The sequence below is a fragment of the Ptiloglossa arizonensis genome, chromosome 10 (genome assembly GCF_051014685.1).
Source record: "Ptiloglossa arizonensis isolate GNS036 chromosome 10, iyPtiAriz1_principal, whole genome shotgun sequence".
Taxonomy (NCBI): domain Eukaryota; kingdom Metazoa; phylum Arthropoda; class Insecta; order Hymenoptera; family Colletidae; genus Ptiloglossa; species Ptiloglossa arizonensis.
In genome coordinates this window covers 17,406,554-17,427,166 of record NC_135057.1, presented here as the reverse complement: position 1 = coordinate 17,427,166, position 20,613 = coordinate 17,406,554, and the positions used below count along the sequence as shown (strand labels likewise).

At 51.1% G+C, this 20,613-nt stretch overlaps 2 protein-coding genes across 4 annotated transcripts in view; both read right to left on the bottom strand.

The window, feature by feature from the left end:
• Nucleotides 1-1,243: 1,243 nt before the first annotated feature.
• LOC143152189 (IQ motif and ubiquitin-like domain-containing protein) lies at nt 1,244-4,459 on the bottom strand. Its single transcript, XM_076322021.1, has 3 exons — nt 4,022-4,459; nt 3,022-3,314; nt 1,244-2,552 (listed from the first exon to the last, which is right to left on the bottom strand). Exons 1-3 carry the CDS (start codon nt 4,067-4,069, stop codon nt 1,298-1,300), a joined length of 1,596 nt encoding a protein of 531 aa, XP_076178136.1. The 5' UTR covers nt 4,070-4,459; the 3' UTR covers nt 1,244-1,297.
• Nucleotides 4,460-16,411: 11,952 nt separating this feature from the next.
• The window catches only part of LOC143152206 (uncharacterized), an 89,370-nt gene continuing 85,168 nt past the window's right edge, over nt 16,412-20,613 (bottom strand). Inside the window, exon 8 of one of the 3 annotated variants that reach the window (XM_076322054.1) lies at nt 16,412-16,658. In XM_076322054.1, coding sequence (XP_076178169.1) covers nt 16,420-16,658 — 239 coding nt within the window. In that variant the 3' untranslated portion in view covers nt 16,412-16,419. Of the gene's footprint in view, nt 16,659-19,404; nt 20,557-20,613 lie in introns of those variants that run through there. The other 2 variants (XM_076322055.1, XM_076322056.1) reach the window with 2 other exon arrangements.

The window sequence follows — 20,613 nt, the reverse complement described above, 5'->3', positions numbered from 1 at the left end:
CGTTCGCCGAAGAATAAACGTTATCGTCTTTTATGCCGCGGAGCGTTACGCACCTTGCGACCAACCGTAACGCGAGTACTTCGTTACGCTTTATTACGATTTTTAACATTCAACCGCGGCGTTATCTTTCTTTTTTACCATTCCCGATAAAACCGGAGCTTCGTTCGACAACGGGACCGATATTTAGAGTAATGCGACTCGTTCGCTTTGCACGGTACGTCGAGAAAAAAGAAAAACGAAAAAGCGAGAGAGAGAGAGAGAGAGAGAGAGAGAGAGGGAGAGAGGGAGAGAGAGATATTGTGGGAAAAACGCGTACGGAAACATCGTGCCCAATTTCTATGCACATTTTTAACACTCTGTTATTTTTGTACGATAGGCTCGCTCGTTGTTCTCTCGTTAGCATTTATCGCGCTTTGTTTTCATCGACGTTCCATCGCGTTTCGAGAAAGTTGGAGCCGATCGACTCCGTGGTCCGTTCGTATCGCGACGGAACCTAGGAGCCAGAGGACCTTTGGAGTTTCCCGAACGAAGAGCTCGGTAAAAAGACACGGACGATTCAAAAGGATTAAACGTCGTTGGGATCCCGCGTCTCTTTTCTCGCCGCGCGGAAATTTAGTTTACAAACTGCGCCGCGATTAACCGTCGCTATCAACGCGGCCAAAGCTGGCAGCATTGCGAAGAGCCAGGGGCGTGGCGGAGGTGCCGGAAAACCGGGAACGGCGGTAACTCGTCGACCCTTTAATACTGGCATTCCATCCGTGGGCTCTGGTCGGAGAGTCTCCGGCAGTTGGTAATTGGAAATAAAACCAGCCGTCTCGTGGTAGCCTCTTTGCGCGAAAATTACTGGGAACGAAATCGTTTACGGGCGACCGGCGTACGTACCTTCGCTCGCGTTGAACGTCCACCGAGCCGTTACTTTTTTACTTTCCTTACCTTTCGTTGGTTCACGGCTACCGAAAAAGAACGCGAAACGTTTCGCGGGAGTCGGAATTAACGGTAACCGGTCGCGCATCGGGAGCGAAACTTTCCGCGCTAAACTTGTCGAGGATCGGGATCGACGGAACGATTATCCTTGCAAATGCCCGTCTTAACGACGGAAAACGCGCTAACTTTGACGATCCGACAAAGAGTAATTTTACTTAGACGGGCAAAGTCGAAGAAGCGAGGAGTGCGGAGTGATCGTGAATTAATTGCGAGGCGAATAGTCGAAAAGATGACGGTTATTATTTCGGTAAGTTTCGAATATAGTACATGTACAGAGTGGGGGATGTACGTAGAGAGCCGTGTAGGTAGATTGCTAGGTTATTTGTTCGATTTGGTCGAGTTTTCGTTCCTTTTTTCGTCCGGGGATTTCTTTTCTCGAGCCGAGCGCGACCATCGGCTCGAATCGAAGTTTCGCCAGTAGATTGTTCGCGCAAAGTTTCCGCATCATCGCGGGCCCGTAGAATAGTTCGAGATCGTCGACTCTTCGGTGCACGGAGGCTTCTCTCGCGGTCAACGGAAGACAGTTCCACGGGGACCACTCGAGGTTCCTGCGAAACCTGGTCAATCTCAGCTCGTCGAGCCGATCGGACTCGGAGATCGCCGATTTGCCGTGCCAGACCTCGTTCAGCAAGCGATAAACGATATCGGCGTCGACGAGGAACGCCAGGCTGCCGTGAGAAGATCGTTCGGTTTCGGTGCGCCTGAGGTCGCGCAGCAGCCTCTCGTAAGGCCCGTAAACGATTCGCGGCCTCGTTCGCGGTATCGCGTACAGACAACGATCGCAGCGAGATGCGCGAGATCGTTTGCCCCGAGTAAAGTTCTCGACGGGCAGCGATCTGCCGCAGCTGGGGCAGATCGTTGTACGACCGAGCGGATCTCTAGCGTCCGACTCGTTACCCAACGCGTCCCTGGCGAATATCAGGAAGGCGATCTTCGCTCGATTTCTCAGCCAGTTTAATTTACTCGCGTCAACGTCGCGGGTCAGGAGATCGATCTCCTGGTCGAGCAAGCGCAGTAGATCGTCCGACGGTTTGCACGTGTGTGGCTCCACGTCGTTTCGGAGTCGGCGCAGGGTTCTCACGCGATCCTGGACCGGTGCGTCTTCTCTCGACAAAGCGTCGAACGCCTCTCCGAAGCGGCGAGCGCGCTGCACGCGGGGAGTATCCACGAGGATCGATTCGCCGAGTCCGTTCCTCCGAACCACCGGTCTGGACAGTTCGTCCAGAAACTTTCTGTACTTTCTCTCGCTGTTTCGTAGCTTGACGGCAGTTTTCAGCGAGTCTATGCCTCGCAGCAGCGCGACCTCCTTCGACAGGATCAGGTTGCCCAGCGCGATCCCGGAGCTCTCGAAACGCTGTTGGCTCGCTCTCTCGGTCTCGCGGATACGCCAACGATCGAGGAGATTGTGGAGCAACTCAAAGTCCGTTCTCGTTCTCGGGGACGTGCGGTTCAGTATCGTGAAATCCCGACTACGATAGAACCTCGGTGGTGTTCGCTGCTCGTCGGTGTCCTCGGTGCACGGAGGATCGCTGGTCGGTTGAATCGCGGTGAGTCCATCGCGGCGAGCTCTGCGGACAAGATCGAACAAAGTTTCGATCGGTCGGTGCTCGAAGCTAGTTTTCTTCCCGGAGTTTCTTCGTTTACGGTGAAGAGCACGCAGAACCGAATCGACGTCAACGTTCTCTCTCTCTCTCTCTCTCTCTCTCTCTCTCTCTCTCTCTCTCTCTCTCTCGAACAATTCGCTACGAGTTACCTTTCGATGGAAATCCCGATCCTTCGAGCGGTGTAACCGTTCAAAGGGACCTATAACGGGCAAGTTCCGTTCTCTCCACTCGCGTTACAAATTACGTATCCGCGTATTAGATATCGAAAACTTTGTTAGAGATATTTGCATATCTAGCGGGAAAATTCCACCGTACTCGAAGAAACTACCAAGGAGATACCGTGGCCGGCCGAGACCGTGACCGAAAAGAGTAGCTCGTTCCGCTAACTTTTGCTCTACGCGCTACTTTAACTCGCCACGGACCGTTACTCCACCTGTAAAACCTCTGTATCTTTACGACGCTCTCCAGGATCTTCTCGTTCGAGGGATCCTTAAAACTCGAGTCCCGAGGAGCGCTCCTGGCTTCCAAGAGTCTGTCCCTCGCGTCGGGGAAAGAATCCGCTTGCACGGTGACGTCGCAGGGAGTCTCGGTGCATTTGTCGAAGGAGAATTCGGTTTGCGTGCACGCGTTGCGGTAAACGGTGCCGATCGATCCGTTCCACCGTCCGGCGAGAAACGCTTTCGTAGAATCCTTCGTCCGAGCGATCGCGGTCCGAGGTTCGATCGCCTACGAAAAACGAATCGCGACCTTGAAAATCGTTCGTGTCTTCGATCTCTAGCTACGAGTATAAAAGAGCGCGCGTACGCGTTATTTTCGAGATACGTTCGAAACGAAAGTTCCGCTGGTCGTAATCAACGTTTCGTAATTCCCGTTAATTTCTCGTTCAGCTGCCGAACGTTGGCGAGACCTCGGTTCCCCAGAGAACGGAGCACGGAACGCGCCCTTGGAAGTTATATATAGTAGTACGACCAATGGAAATCGCGTCCACGAACAAGGGAAACGCGCACGCTCGCCGCGCGACTCTGTCGGCCTCTTTTTCGAACGACGATCACCGACTTTTTTCTTTCGTTCCTCCTTCTTTTTCGAGTGCCGGTTTTTAATTCAGAGTTGATGATGCGTCGGTTCGATCCTCGGGCTCTTTATCGTTGTCCGAGGACAATATCGATTTCCCGTTGTTCGCAACCGGTCGTCGCGATTAGATTGGATTCGCGCCAGGCGATAATGGGATAACATCGGGAATGAATTTCGAGTTGCAAACCGAGCGAAATTACTCGAAACGAGGCCTAGTCTACGCGCCCTTTGCGAAATAAGTGTTCACGATAAGGGTTTAGTCGTTCGGTATCGCGTACGATGCATCTACCATTCCCCGCGAACAACGAAAAAAGTAAAATATCTACCGACCGACCGACCGATAGGTATACGCGAGTACCTACCTTTTTGCCCTCGGCTTTCTCCTCGAAGAAGAAAACGCTGGAAGCCATCTTTTCTTTTTCTCGCGAAATCGTTAGGCCGACTTCTCTTTCCGGCCGTTTTTCCTTCTCAAGGTCCACCTTCGTCGTTTCGTTTCTCGGTATTCCTCTTCCTCTCTTCTTTGTCGATTATTTTTCAAACTTGTCGTTGCTTCGAGTAGGGTGTAAAACGGACCGACTCGACAATTAGGATCAATTTTGTCGGCCGTTGATCTTATTCTCGCGAAAACGAGGCGACCGGTTCGTACGGATTGCCGGTGGACGATCGTCGATCCGGTAACGCTTGGAAAAGATAACTCGTTATCCATCGGTGTCTTCGTTCCGTTGGATCGAGTGCGTGTTCGAAACGAAACCGCGGGCCTAGAAACGTTTAAATGTTCTCGTTCCGCGAGAATAAGTTTCTTCCGAGCCGAAAGTTTCAGCATTTTTAAACATTTTTCAGAACTCGTACGCGCGAACCGACCCAGTTGGCGCGATACGAATTATTTAACGAGAAAAAGGAAATAGGGGTTGCTAAGAGACGACACAAACGCGAAACCGTTCGAGCAAACCGCCGAGGGCATCGAAGAGATGCAAAAACGGAATGCTCGATGTAACGCAGCTCCAAGGGCGAGAACGGTTACCACCCGCTCGCTGCGTCCGGGTTAACGTTTTTCAACCTTCGAATATAAATATTCTGAAATAATATTCCGCGGCGATAGCGTAACGACGCGACGAGGCCGCGTTTGAATTTCAGTTCGAAAAACTTTTGGAAACTTTGAAACAATATTAACGAGTCGAGTCGAGCGGGATCACTTTTTCGAAGGAAAACGGATTATTTGAATAAAATTTACGTTACCTCGTCGTCGATGAATGAAAAACGAACGAGTATCCGCATCGCCGTGGATAATTAGTGGAAACGATAATCGAGGAGCCGAGTTTCGCTAATAACACCGACGCGAATCGTCGAAAAATCGGGAAATTGATTCAACGCGTTGCGACGCGTCGCAATTATTTCGAGCGTATAAATATTGAACGGTATTCCTCGTTAAAATCGGCGCGCGGCAAATTTGCGATTTCACCGTTGATTTTTTTCCACGTGAAATAAAATATCGTAGGAAATTGTCGCGATACGATGAGATAATCCACACGCCACGCGAAAGAGAATGGAGACGCCCGATACGCATGAAAATTGCTCGCTCGAGAAAGAAAAGTACGAATTATCGTCGGGCGATCGTTCCTTCGTTAGAGTCGCGCTAAATAGGTTTCGACTCGCCACCCTCTGTCTCCGGGAACGCTTCCGCGATACGCTCGCTCGATCGTTTACTCCGTCGTAAATTTTTTTTATAACGCACCGTGTTTATCGGTCACAGTCGGGCGCGATTATTTATCGTTGGTCCGGTCGCGCGAGAACGATTCGTCGTCACAGTGAAAATTTATCGTCGCTCGTCCCCACCGACCGTAAATTAGACGAGGATCGAGGCGAGGGCGAGGGCGAGGGCGAGGCGCGGTTTTGATCGACGAGAGCGAGCACGAAAACGACGAGGTTCTCCCGAAACGGAACGCGGACGAATAGAGGAAAAAAAAGTTTCGGACGTCGTCGAAGCGAGAAATCGGCCAGAGCCTCGGACAGAAAGAAACAATCGGAGCTCTTAACGCGACCCTGTCCGTACAGGGAGAGCTCCGGCGCCACCTGAAAGCTCAAAGCCTCGAATCCAGCGTTTCCAATGGCAACCTGTTTGGTCGATCGGTCAAAAGCACTTTCTAGTCCATTATTTTTCGACTTTGTACACGTATCCTCCGCTCAAAGGATCGATCGTTCCGCGCGCCGCGCTCCGGCTACAACAAACGATATCTAAACCGCGACGATTGTCCATCTCGCCGGAAAGAAAATAGCGATTACGGTCGTTTACTTGCGCGGCGTCCCTTTCCATCGTCCGGGTATCGAAGCTTTCGCCGATTATATTATAGGAGAAATAACTAAAAGAGTGGAATAAATGGAAAATCGAAATGTACGGGTCGAGCGGTAGCGCGTTAGCGTAGAATCGACGCGGGGCGGCAGAACCGGGAGGAATAACTAGTCATCGGTCGTTGATATCGGTGTCTGCGAGCCCCGGGCTGTGGTTCTTCCCCGCCAAAACAAAGTAATTTATCTGCTCCGTGACGCGGAGATACACCGTTGTCTCGCGTTTCGAATTGGACTGCACGCGGTCGCCTAGTTACAAATTGCCTCGCAACATTAGTTCCGTTCGACGCCGATCTTCCGAATTCGCCGCAGGTGTTTCCCGGACAGTGGAAATTTCCGTAGATAGACCAAAGCGATCTCTCTCTCTCTCTCTCGTTTCGGTGAATCGTGAACGTCTCGCGAGTAAAACGCTCTGCTCGATCGAGTTCGCGATGAGAAATCGTGGATTCGGAAGGTTCACCCGGGAACGTTAACAGGAACGTTAATTATTCGAACGTGGTCGATAAGTAACGAGGAAAGCTCGTGGACGAGGATTACTCGGTTGCGAGCCCACCGTCGAGAGTTCCGTTTTAAAATTAGTAGTCTCGTAAACGCGTGGAACGTTTACGCGAAAGTAGGGGTCGTTTCGGCCCGTAACGCGTCGCGATTGTTGCTTTAAACGCGTTTCGTTTTGCGCCGTAAAGGAAACTCCGTGACCCGTTGTTAACGATCCACGTTGATATTTCTCCGGGATTCGAGTTGCTGAAAATGTCGGCACTTTGTTGCTCTCTGGCGCGGTATTGTTCGATTCGGAGGAAGAGCACGCGAGCCCGAGGAGACTCGCGCAACCTGTAATCGGGGAAAGGATTCGCGAACATCAAAGGCCTCGGATCCAATAGCGTCGTTGCGCTTGCTAGAAATTCAGGATGCAACGTAATGGCGCACAGAGGAGAGGATTCTTGAAAGAAGATCGCCCGAGTATCTCGAATCTGGGAACGGAATTAAATTAAACGTCCGTTTAAGTAGCCTCCGATTCTAAACGACGTCTGTTCTTTTACCGCTCCTTTCGGAGGCAGCCACGGATCTTCCGATTCGATGCTCGACTTTTGTCCGATAAGTTGGGAAAGATATTTCGTTCGAAGGCTGTTTCATCGTGGCTTCGTTTCGACATCGATCCTTGGTAAAAATTTCTATCGGCGCGTCGGTTACCCGTCGACCGAGTGGACTGGACTCGACTCGTCGTCGGTGGATCGACTCGCGAGTTCTCTTTCCGCGTTGACCGCTAGATCTTTCCGCCTCGTTTATCTCGTACGTCGACGCACGATAAAAGAACGCATCGATCTTAATACGCGAAGCTCCGGGCCGAGGATCTCGATTTAACTTTCAAAAGGAGCATCGATATCCCGTACAAAGGTATGCACATACACTTCCATAAATATAAAACGAAGAGACCGAGAGTACGCTTGGAAATATCGTGTTCGTGATTTATGGAAGGTTATTAAAATACCGTGATGAATTTATAAGCACCAGCGATAAGGAACTCCGTCGAACAATTCCATATTCAATGGTCAGACGGGTTGAACGCGATATAAATATATCGGGTCGATCCATAAATTCGTGGCGGATTTTTCAAAAGTATTGTACTATACATCGAACAAAAATAAAAGGATGCGTTCGACGGAGTGGGCCGACCGACCGACCGACCGACCGACCGACCGAACGAAAGAAACGAAGAGAGAGATCACTCGCAATGTAAACGATACGGATTTCGTAACGCAAATGCGCACGAATTTCTCTATCGAACGCATCGAGCTCCGCTCTGAAAACATAAATTGGCCGCGTAACAAGGAGAGAAGAGAAAAAAAGCTTGGGAAAATTGGGAAAACTGTGTTCCGAAACGGAAGCTACGAAGCTTCGACGAGCAAAAATTAGTTTCACAGAGGATGAGTGGAAACGGTGACAGGTATCGGCGCGTCCCGTCCCGTCCCGTCCCGTCGCGTCGCGTCGCGTCGGCGAGGTTGGATTCCCGTGGGGGCGCGTCCGTCAGAAATGACCGATTCAATTTTTATCCCGGTGACGGGCGTCGGTACGTCGGATACATAAATCTATTTCAACCACCTTTTACAACGACTATCGACAGGGATTGTCTTCCTGTCGCGAGACAGAGGCTCCCAATGCCTCACGGGTTCGCTGATAAATCGTTTCGGGTGCGCTATCGCAATTAATGATACAACATTCGTTTCAATTCCCAGGGAGCACGAGGGGTAAATTTCCACTTTTTCCACCGTAGCCTTCCTCCAAGTTTCGCGAATGCCGGATAAATTGCGAGGTATATGTTCCGCGATTCACTTGGACGGTAGCGGTCCGCGATCGACGTACTTGCCGGATACCTTTCCACCCTTTCGAAACGGATTCCCGGTCGTAAAAGAACGATGCGCGAACCAGCGAGATTTTCGAACGTTTCGAGGATACCGAGGAACCCCACCGTGTACACGTATCTCCGTAAGCCGGTATTTTGCGGGGGGGGATGAATAAAATTGGGGGGAATTCGAGGGGAGGCTCTCGTAGTTCGTACCATCTCCCTTCGGATGGGGAAATTTTTCGTCCGTTAGGATCGCCCGTGGACGATAAATTCGATCGTAAACGATAAACGGCCGAGAAAATTGAAAACAACGAACCGGGAAGACGAAAAGATCTTTCTCAACGGAGAGGAGAGATATCCGTTAACCGTTTGTCGCGGGCCCGCGTTTATCGCTCGTTTGTCCTTCGGTTCGAGCATCGATCGGAACCGATCTATTGCCTGGGATACGATTTCACGGACGTTCGTTGCCGATTCGCGAAAGTGTCGCGAGTGCGAGCCGGTTAACGATCGTCGAAGCACCTTTGGCGGAAAAGCACTCGAGGTACGGATACATCGAAGCGGGAAATTTCGGCCGGCGGTAGAGCGGAGGGAAAACCGGCGGTGGTAAAAAGCGTCAAGCAGGCTCGAAACTTTGGGCTGTGTAGCAAAGTTTTCGGGTACGGCCAGTTTCCAAATTTATTCACCGCAGCCGTGGTCCTGTGTTCCACGAAAATTAATATATTCCGCTTATATAAGTGCTGTCCTCCCCGTCTGTCGTCCCTTCCTCTCTTGCTTCGTTCTACATTTCAAATCGCCGGGAATCCTTTTCCGCATTAATATTAATAATATGTTCAACGATTCGTTGCGCGATCAATGTATCGTACGTTCTCCGAAGCGAGAAACTTTATTCGACGTATGTATAGGAAACGATAGCCCAAAGGTACGATATCGAAGATGGATCCGTGATCGAAAAGTTCCTAGAAGAGAGCGAAAAAGTGCAAGATTTTGCGAGATTGAAAATGGAAAGATTGTAATCGGTCAACGATTACGGTGTCTCCTTCTCGACTCACGGTGTTTGCTGCTCGAACGTTGTTCGCGACAAAGTATTCCACCGCTGCGAATCCTCATCCTCGAACCTGCCGTATATATTCGATCGCAAAAGCAAGACCGGAGTATAAATTATATCGGCGAAAAGAAATGAAAAATGAAAAATGAAAAATGAAAAATGAAAAATGAAAAATGAAAAATGAAAAATGAAAAATGAAAAATGATAAATGTTCGTCGCGATCGTCAGTCGGCAGATTTCGTATCGTAACCACCGGTTTTTATCCCTCTCTTCGCTTTCTCGTCGTGCATTTCAAGTAAGCCGTAATCGTGCCTCGAATTTTTCCGTGAAAAAACTGGGCGTCATCGAGGGAACGAAACGGGAATCGAAGACCAACGATGTTCGACGCCGCGACGAGGTCCGAATTCGAGCTGCGTACATTCGCGTGTCGCGTAATTGCTCGTGAAAGGTTAATTCGATCGATCGAGCACCGCTATTCCGCGAACGTTTGTTCGCGCGACGAATCCGCGAATGAATTGTACCGTCGACTCGAGAGTTGCGCAAAACGCAAAGATCCGAATCGCGTGTGTCGTTGATCGCGATGAAACAACTCGGACAAAGTGTCGCAGCCTGGGTAGCGATTTCACGGTTTAACGAAGCCGAAGTAATTCCGTCTGAATCTAAAATCTGGAATTTTCAAGCGCAAAAGTAGCAAAGGGGAAAATCGTTCGGTAGAATCTGGCAAAGCCGTAATTGCTTTCCCGAAGGGCTTCGAAATGGGCGTCGGTCGGTGTTGGAGCGGTGGCTCGCGTGACGGTGAAAAGCCGAGCGAACGCGATATCGTAGCGACGATACCCGGACTCGAGGTGAACCTCGCGCTACCGATCGATCGCTACCGACAAATCGGTTTGCGCCGACCCTGGACAAACGCTCGCATCGGCCGTTACCATCGGGGCAAAAAGACGCCTATAAATCGTACCGCGAGCGGAACCCATCGATCGGTGATTAATCTTTTCGGCGAACGACTCGGAATCACGGCCCGGTCGAGATTCGTTGCCGATCGCCGTAAACTTTACACGTTTCCGAGCCGAGTCGTTCGACCCTCTACGAGCCAGCCGTTCTTCCTCTCGATCGCAGTTGCGATTCTTATCGCTTATCGATGCTAGTTTCCGGTGGTACACCTTCCAAAGTATCCGTAACGAAAGTTCCGGATCGCGGTATCCATCCTCGGGACTCTACCCGGAAGGAACTAACCTTCGACCGTCGAAGATTCTACAAGATAATCGATCCACGATCGATCTTGGAATACGCGCCAGTCCGCGAAAGAGAAGTTTCGAAAGGTTGTCCGGTCGAAGGAACGGGAAATTTACCAGATAAGGCGAAGAATCGAATTTTCGCTCGTGGAAACGACGAGAGCTCCCTTAATTTAAAAAGGATTATGCGCGGGACACGTTTCGCGAAGAGCTCGTCGATCGTGCATCGTTTCGTTGTTAGCGCGATCTCGAGCTACTTATTTTCCGGCAGCGTTCTCGACGATGAAAGCGAAGCGGTCCAACGATATTCGCAAACAACGTCCGCTCGTTCCGTCCTGTTTTCGTTCGGCTCGCTCGGCCGGGATCCTTTCGCTTTATTTCCAGAGGCGGAGAAACCGCGCTGTTCTTTCGTTGGGCAAGAACGAAACAATCGGAGTCGCCGTGGAAGGAGGGTTTCCGAGGAACGAAATTCCACGAAGATTCCGTTAATGGTGGAATTAAATTCCGATCGTAACGGCTCCGAATGTTCGAGGAGACGAGGCTCGATCCAGCGGAACGGTGATCAACGCCGCGGTGTCCGATCTCTGCTCGGGGATTTCTACTTTCCAACTCGGAAGCCACAGACTCGTACGATCGTCGTTCGACGCTCGACGTTCGACGCACGGGCCTCGAACCGTTCCCAATCGTCGTTGTCTAGTACCTCCGGCTTCGTCGTCGTTTGTTTAAAACTCCGTTCGTTCAAAGCTCGATCGTCCGGTGAAATTCGATGCACGGATTTCCTTCTCGCTCGCGATTCTTCGATTCATCGAGCTTCGAGACAGAAATGTAATCGCGGCCGAATAAGTCCTCGTTGACAAACGACCGCGTCGATCGTATAATTCGATGTCGCGTAGCGTGTATTCGATTACCGAGTATTGTCCAGCGCGTTCATCGCCACTCTGTATCGATGGTGAATCGCGGGAGCGCATTTGCGGCGGATAATCCCGGAAACGGTTCCCGTGGAACCCTTTCGAACGCTTCCGGCTCGCGATCCCTTATTTTCACGATCCCGGGGGGATCCCTCGATCTTTCGCGATCATCGATCGCCCGACAGCGTTCGCCTCGCGAATAAATACGGTCCAACGGGATAATCAGATTACGCGGAATGTCCTCGAATTGCTTGTAAAAGCCCGCCTAACGAATCGTTGCTCTAATTTTAATCCGCACCGCGTTAAACGAGACTTTATCGATTCGTTGGCGGATAATACACGGATTTACCGTGAATTTCCCGGAATCTGGTAATTAATAGAATTCGATGATCGCGGTGAATGGAAGATTTCCATCGAGCGTGGACTCGGTTAACCGATACACCCCGGCGATCCGTGGTATCTTTATCGTCCCCCGTCCCCTGTTCTCCGTCCATCGTCCATCGTCCATCGTCCATCGTCCATCGTCCATCGTCCATCGTCCATGGTCCATCGTCCGCGTGCAGTTTCGTGCTCTCGAGAGATACGTTGTCGGGATCGATCGAACTTACTTAAACGGGTATTAAATTGTTCGGGAGCGCACTTACCTCGACGAGTCGATCCTCGCGTACCGTTCGTCTTCGATCCTGGAAAAATCGCAACCGAAGGCGTCGCGCGAACGTATCGCGAAACGAAGCGTTCGTTCGCGATAAATGGTTCCGGGCGACGTCACCGATCACGGGGAAATCGAGAACACCGGATACGAAGTGCTCCTCTCGCGTCGAGGAACCAACGGAAAGACCGACGAATTGCTTCGCGGCGAAAAACCGGGTGTGTTTTTCAAAACCGTAATCGTGCCGCGGAACGACACCGAGCGGCCCGCGAAATGAAATTTTCTACCTCGAGGAAATGACGGTTGAAACGGTGTTTTCCATTCGTTTATTTAGTAACTCACAATTGCTTTACATATAGAGCTTCGGAGTGGACGCGTCCAGCCGCTTTTGTAAGTTGTTTATTTCCCGTTTCCCGTTTCCCGTTTCCCGTTTCCCGTTTCCCGTTTCCCGTTTCCCATTTCCCGTTTTCTCGTCGGCTCGGACGCGTCGAATTACTCCGTAGTGACGTTTTCCTCGGTGTTTCTCATTTTGTTCTCTCCGTTTCCTTTCTCTCTTTTTACAGCGGCGATGTCGATAAGTGCGAGGGACTTTTAAGGTATTACTTGTCTTATCGTATCGTAATTTTATATATAAACGGCTATACAACTTATCGCTAGCTCGTAGTTTTGAAATTTCTTCGCTCCGCGAGCCTCGTTCTCTCGCGGGATGCAGGTAGCCCGCGCACCGATTTCTTTCGTTCGTGTTCCGCGAAAGGTGCGATACGAATTTACGATTCGACGAATTCGTTTTCCGCTTTCCGCTTTCCGCGCAACGATTTTGGCGATACGGTGCTTTCGATCGTGGATCTCGGAGGGGAGGGGCCGCGATCGCGCGGTTGGCCTCTCGATAGATTTTACACCGTCGTCGAAACTGCTCGAAACGAAACGGAGCAGCGAATTATTTCGGCCGGACGAGTCTCCGAGGGGTAGCTACGATGCAACTTTGAAGGCGAAAACCTAGGCAAAGGATTCGATCCCAGTGGATCCAAGTTGGGTCGAAGGAAGACGTTCGTCCGCGAAAAATTTCCAATTACCTTTCGCGGCAGCTTCCCGACGACGAAACGAGGAGCGTCGCACCGCCACGAGAAATTGCTCCTCCGATAGCGACCAAATTTCTCGCTGCGAGGGAAGCGCATCCGAGGAATGCACCCGGCTGCCGAAAGCTCGGTCCGGAGCTGCAGGAAGAATGTGCAATTGCGTCCGACCGAACGGTGTTTCCGGTTCCGGTGGATCATCCCGCGCGTTATTGCGAATACCGAGTTCGTTCGTATCGCTGCCCGATGCGGTTCGGTTCGCGGTTCTCGAGTCGTCCCGTTGCGTCGAGATAACATTTAACGATTAAAGAGATCCTCGGGAGGGATCGAACCGAAACTTTCGCTATTCGAACGGAGCACTCGCGGAATAAACGTCCTTTCGAAACGGTCCGATCCATGGTAATTTCGAAACACGTAGATATAGTACTGCAAATCGTAGAAACGTTGCTACCCTTTCGTTTCGTTTCGTTTCGTTTCGTTTCGTTTCGTTTCGTTTCGTTTCGTTTCGTTTCTGTCGATGATTCGTGCATCGTTGTAAAGCGTTCCGTTTATTGGTCCTCTGTCGTTGGATAGTTCCACCGTGAAACAGTTTCGCCTCCGTAGTTTCGAAAGTCGCGTTCGCCCCGCGAATTATCAATTCGAGGACGAGCGTAACCGGAATCGAGCGATAAATAATTATTCGACGGCACGGTTTCCTTCCTGCTCGAATAACTCGCGGTCTCGGGCGAACGCCGGAAACGGGATGAAAACGAAATTCCACGAGGCGAGAGGGGACGACGCAAATTAAATACCGTCGCGCGGCGACCCGGAGCGAGCGCGTAAAAATCGGCGAAAGTTTTCGAATAGTTTTGCGCGGGCGTATACACCTACCGAAGTGAAATAAATTCGAGAGGGTGGAGGCGTTTGGTGGTCGCGCGCCGGTGCCCCGAGTCCGTTCCGGAGACGAGAGAACACCGGGAATAGAAAGGAAGGGATCGGAGGCTGGTTTATCCGCCGCGCGACGATATATTTTCCCGGTTGCCCGTACGGGAATGGAATTTTCCGCGATTTTCAAGTCGGCCGAGAGGTCGCGGTCGCGATCGCGATGCGCGCAATTTCGCGAAATCCGGACGCACGCGTCGCCCACGGTTTTCCCCCGGATTCGGCATCCGGAATCAGCGTACCGCGCGAAAAGAAATTTCCTTTCGCTTCGGTTGTCGGTGCGCGACACTCGCGCGAGGAACGAATCGAAACCACGACCGTCCACCGAACGCGACGGACACGGTAAAACCCGGCCCGGCGATATTTCCGAAAATTTTCACGATCGAATCGTTCGTTCGCATCGGGAACTCCCACCGCGGTCTCGATACGCGTCCATCTAAAATCCCGAAACGCTCCGCGCAACGTTGCTTCGATATCCGTATTACAATAATAATCGCTGGTCGGAAAGAAAAATACGTTCCAGCCTGCGGCGGACACAGTTTCACGGTTCTCGGGAATGTTGCGTTCCCTGTCGCATCGTGTTCCCGCGTTGCAAACATATAGTAAGCTCGTTACGAGGGCGACAAGCCCCGAAACTCGACCGTATCGCCACTGGCTGTTCCCTCAACGGCGGGCCATTTAACGCGTCCCGTTCGTTTTTGCGCACCTTTGTCGTTCGATACGCGGTTCGATCCGCGAGGAAACGAATAACCAAACGGAACGCATCGAGAATCGAAAACTCGGCCAAAGATAGATTTTCGCGGCTAGCTTCGAAATCGGTGCTCCCTACCTGCGTCCCGTTTCGAGACGCCGTTCGTCGCTCGAATCCCACGGATCCGATTCCTATGGCCTCGATTTCGTCGCGTCGTTCTCCGACGCTTCCGTCGATATACATTATCGTTAATTGTATCGGATAACAAGAAGGAACGCCGTATTTACATACAAAAATATAATCTTATCGCGATCGATCGGGTCTAGCCGTAATACGTACGTAGACGCGTACGGATAAAATCTTTTCCTTCGACGTGGTCGCGCTCGCTCTGATACGGTTTCGCGCATCGGGCTTTTTTTGCTTCCGAAAACAACGATGGAAGGTGTCGTGTCGCGACCGACGGACGATCGTCGCTGATCGGAGTCGTAACTCGACCTTCCCTAGAGATACGGTCTAAATAAAATTGAATCGAGCAAACTCGAATTACGCGTACGCGCGTATCGTCGGTTTTTCGTTTCGTTCGTTTGTTTCTTTTTTTCGTAGGAAAGTAAGGGTCGTCCCGTTCGGACGAACATTCTTCCGATCGTAGTTTCTCCTTACGATGGTTCGCTTCGCTCGTAACTCGTTCGCGCGTTCGCCGTTCCGCTCGGAATATATTTATTCGCAGCTACCGTTCCCTTTGCAGGAAGAAAAGAAAAGGGGAAGGGAAGAGAAAAGTTATTCGAGCGCGTAGCGCGCAGTTTAGGAGGTTCGGTAGCGGGAGTGGCCCGATCGGTAGACGGGTGGTCTCCGTTTCCCGACGATCGAGAGAGTCGAAAGATCCGAGAGAGATTTTTCGCTGGAAAGTTTCGCGATAATCCCCCGCGCGGCGACTCGAACGGGAGCCGACTCGAAAGAAGGAAGCAAAGTCGCCGACGATACTCGACGCGAATCGGACTCGAGAACTTCTTCGATCCAAGGTTTCGACTCGGCGTTGTTCGACTTTGTTCGTTATTTACCGTGAAAGCAAGGGAACCGACAACGAAGGTTTCGCGCCGTGAGTACCTTCGAGTAACGATATCTCTCTCGGCTTGGATTTCGTTCGGAGAGACCGTAATTACGGAGGAAATACGATCGGAAGGTCGAACGAGGAATATTCTCCGGGAGGAAACGGTGGTAGGTCCGAACGCAACGGTGGCTGGCACGACTCGATGTTTCCGATCGGGAACGGGACTGGTCCAGTCCTATTCTTTGGTAGCGCGCGATGAATCTCCGTTGAAGGTTATCGGTCGGGCAACGGTTACGGCCAGTCTCGGTGTTCCGCGTATTCTTTCGCGCCGCACTGTGCTCGTCGCCGCGAGAGAACGCGCACTGGACGCGATCGCGTCCGCTTAAATTATACTGTACAATAATGGCCCACTTTGTAACGGCGATCTGATCCCCGACGATGAGAAGCGATCCCGGTCGAGATCTTCCGTGGACCCTCGTCGTTGAAACGATCACCGAGTCCGTCGAGGATTACGCGTTACCGATCGATCGAAGAGAGGATATCGAGATAGGTAAAAAGGATTCACCGGCTGGTATCGCGTGTCCGGGGATCGATCGGTTGGTAACGGTGATACGGTGGTAACGGTCTCCCCGGCACGCGCGAGCCACGCAGCTGCTTCGTTGCTCGTATCCACGCGTGTCCCGCGATGCTCCGCGCCGCGAAATTGAATCCAGATTGCCGGTGGACGTCTCGGCGCCGATGAAACAGCCTGCAACAAACGAAACCGGCCGGCGCCATGGATTCGACGGGGAAACACGATCGTGGTCGTTTCGCGCTCGCGAACTTTCGAGGGCGCTTTCGATCGCCCCTCGAAAACACCTATCACGAATCTAGACGAAACAACCTATCGACTCTTTTCTTTTACCGTCCACGGACCCCCCCTGTTCTTTCCACTCGACGCGTTCGTTCGTAGGAAGCGAGCGATCTTTCTCCTCCGTATCGCTGTCGACCGAATTACGCGACAAAGAAGAAGAAGAGGAAGAATCAATTTCGGGACGTACTCGTAAATGGGAACGGTATCTCTTACGGGAACGACGTAGCTGGCTAGGTACGCGCGAATTTGAACGAGCACGCGCTCGTGGTGGGCGTGGACGCGTGTAATGGATATTTGGACAGATAGGGGTGTACGCGCGCCGCGGAAACGTCGGACGAGCGCCACTACACGGTTCGAGTGTCTTCCATTTGAATATATTAATTATTCATTTTACACGGCGCGTTACAGACCGAGCGGGGAGCATCGATCGACCGAGTATTTCGAGCACGGTTCGATTTTCGCGTCGATTCCGATTTATCCGCGCGAGATCATCGAACGCGTAGTTCGTAAACACTTTGGTAAACCGCGGGAATCGGTCGACGGACGGCTCGCCTCGATAATTCGCGTTGAAAACTTTGAACGTTCCTACCGATCCGCGTAACCGTCGATCGAGTCTCTGCGCGCGAGATGGAAAACTCTGTAACGTTCTTTAATTTTCGTTGGGTCGTCGGCGTGAAAAATTTCATCGGAAAAGCCTATCGCCCGGAGCTCCATCGCGAACGATTCCGGCCGAGTACCGAATTCGTCCGCGGAAATACCCGCGGATACCCGTCCTTCTCTCCTTCTCGAACCCATCCACGCCGCGCATTTATCACCGCGTCACCGTACCACCGTTATAAATCAAACGAAACGCGCGCGATCCTAGATGCGCTCGAATCCCGAACGCGAACGCGAACGCGAACGCGATCGCAGTCCCTCTTTTAAATCGTAACGGTCGAACTGTATTCCCTCTGACGGATTCGAACCTCGGGGCGTGAAACAAAGGGCATTGTGCGACCAACGTTCGCGAGAATCTCTCGATAAAGGAACAATAAATTCCGATTTCAGGCCCCGTATCGTATCGTATCGTATCGTATCGTATCGTATCGTATCGTTCGCGACGAGTTTCCTCGTCACCGAGTTTCGGAGATCGGTCTTGCGAAAAATCGGTGTCGTCGATCGCGCGTTGCGTCGAAATAAATCACGAAGCGCCTTCGAAAAAAATGAACCACGTTTCCCGATCGCGTTACCGGGGTCGCGTTCGACGAAATCGAAAGGAGAACGAGATTCGAACGGCAATCGCTTCGTCGCTGCGGATTCTGCAAAACTCGTATCGGCGTGCCACGATTGCACGATCGACGGACGAAAAAAATAGGAAGAAAATTGAAAATTCGGAGTCGTCGATACAGAAAACCGATGACGAAGACGAATCGGGATCGAACGACGCGAGTGCGTCGGTTATAACTCTTTTCGCGGAGATTTATGGTAGTTCGCCGAGCGGACGTCGAACTCGTATTACGAAACTTTTCGAGGGTGGTCGCGCGCGCGTTCCTCGACTATTTATATTTTACGCGGAACGTTCGAAACGGTACGATGGACTCTCTCGTTGTCTCTCGAGCGTATCGTATCGCGAGAAATATCGTTTAATTCGTTGGCGCGAAAGTCCGACGGAGAGTGCGAGCTTTCGCAAAAATTCATGGTTACTCGATGGCGCTGTTGGAAAATTTTAACCCGGTTTTCCAATTTCGCGTTTCGTAATTCAAATGAAAATTGCTACGAATTCCAACAACCTCCGGAAACGTTCAGTCCCACGGTCCAAGGTGCGATTCGATTTTTTTAATCGAGTTCGGCGATCGACGAGGTCGCTTCTCGATTCGTTGGTTCTGTACTTTGTCCGCCGCGGCGAGTGAATTCCGGCGTTTCTTCGATCGTTTCGCACGAAATATCCAAATAAGGGACGGAAATTTCATTTTCCATCGGCCCGAATTCGGAAAACGTTTCATCGACGATCGCGAGGGATTCGATTTTGCTCGGGCAGCGTTTTCCCCCTCGATTTTTATCTACCTGCCGCGCGCGCTGCGCCAACGTGTCCGCGGATTACATAAATATCGACGCGCGAACGATCGGCCGGCAGTTTCGTTTTATTTATATTTTCCTTCCAAACGTGATAAATCGTCGGCGCGGACGATACGCGGCGATTCTGCACACCGTTCGCTGCAGTTACAGAATTAATGAGTCCGATGAATGCGCTTGTTGTTCCATCGATTCTCCATTTGCGGTCAGTTTTTCCCCCCTTTCTTTCTTCTTCGTTTGTTTCGTTTCGTTTTGTTTCCTGTTTTTCATTTTTTTCCCCCTCCCCGCCCAGCCCCAACTCCATTTTTTGGACCCTGGCCAAAATGGAGGAGCAGAGGGGCGAGAGAGAAAAGGAGATCTCGGCACGTACGAACGCGCATGAAAAACGCGTGGCTGTTCGTCGAGCCGACGAATCCGTTCGACCGTGCTTTTCGTCGAATCGATCGCGGTCCCGATTTCGGAGCGTCGATCGATCGTTCTCGCGATCGGTACATCGTACCGATAACCAAACGAAAGGGAAGAATAATAATCGCGACTCGGTACGAAGCGATTCGATTCCGTTCTAAATACGAGCGTCGCGTCTCGCGAGAGATAGCCAAAGTTCGAACCGGCGGGCATATAGTACTACTATATATTTACACCGAGAATCGATTTTCTCCGCGCGCTTCCGAGAGCGCCCCGTTTTCCTTCCCCGTGGAATTCTTTCCTCGAACCTGGGGAAACTTTGCGCGGTAAATTTTTCCACGATACAATAACAATAACGATAATACTCGACGAAAACAACGGCAACGAAAACAACAACAACGGGTACCGTTAAAAATCGTGCGGTGTAACGGTAGACGGAATACGAGTACGCAACGAGCGGAAAGTGGAGGTAGGAACGAACAACTGGAACGACCGATAGAGGAATAGATGTGGACGATCGAACGATACGAGCGAAACGACGCGACGTGACAATTTTTTGTAACGAGTTTCCAAAGGAAGTTCGCGCGACGGTAAAAAAGAATTGATACGAGGCGTGGACACGACGAGTCGTAGTTGGACGAAATTGTAGATTCGAAGAACGCGCGATTAAAAATCGTTGGAAATTGGTCGTGCGTGGACTCGACTGACGGTGACTCGGTTTCTTTAACGCGGGGAAGCATCGTCGTTCGCAAGTGGGAAGCAACGTACCGAAACAGTGGCCGTTTCCTTGAAATTCCCGGTTGCACGAACGGACACCGAGGTACGGCTAACGAAACTCGGATAAAATCCGATCTAATTTCTATTGTTTGCCCGAAACGCTTCCGCGTTCCGTATCGAACCGATTCCCTTTTTATATCGGAATATAGTAAAACGGCTGAAAAAGGTAGCTCGCGTTTCTCGGAGGGAGAAATTTCAATCTCACGGCGAAAGAGTCACCGTAATTGCTTTTACTCCCGCGTTTAACACGCTGCCTCCTCTATTACGGGAAGCGAGAATCCTAGAAGAGAAAACATTCTAATTTCCCGTGTACATTTTGGTCCATTTTTCCGGCACGCGGTCCGCAAAGAGCCACGGTAATTTCTCGCGTTAGCCCGTTTCTACTGAACTTGTCAAAAGAGCGATAACACGTGGATGTTCCTACCTCGGCTGAAAATAAAGAAAATGGGACGACCTTCTACATTAATTAAGTTCAAGTGCTTACGGCGGAACTGTAAATTTTCAGCGTCTAAATTAAGGAAGCCGCAACGCCGGAAGCGGCTGGAAACACCGACGCTCGCTAGAAAAAAAGAAAAAACCACTCGAACGCGTTGCGAAATTTGCGTTAGAAAAAGGA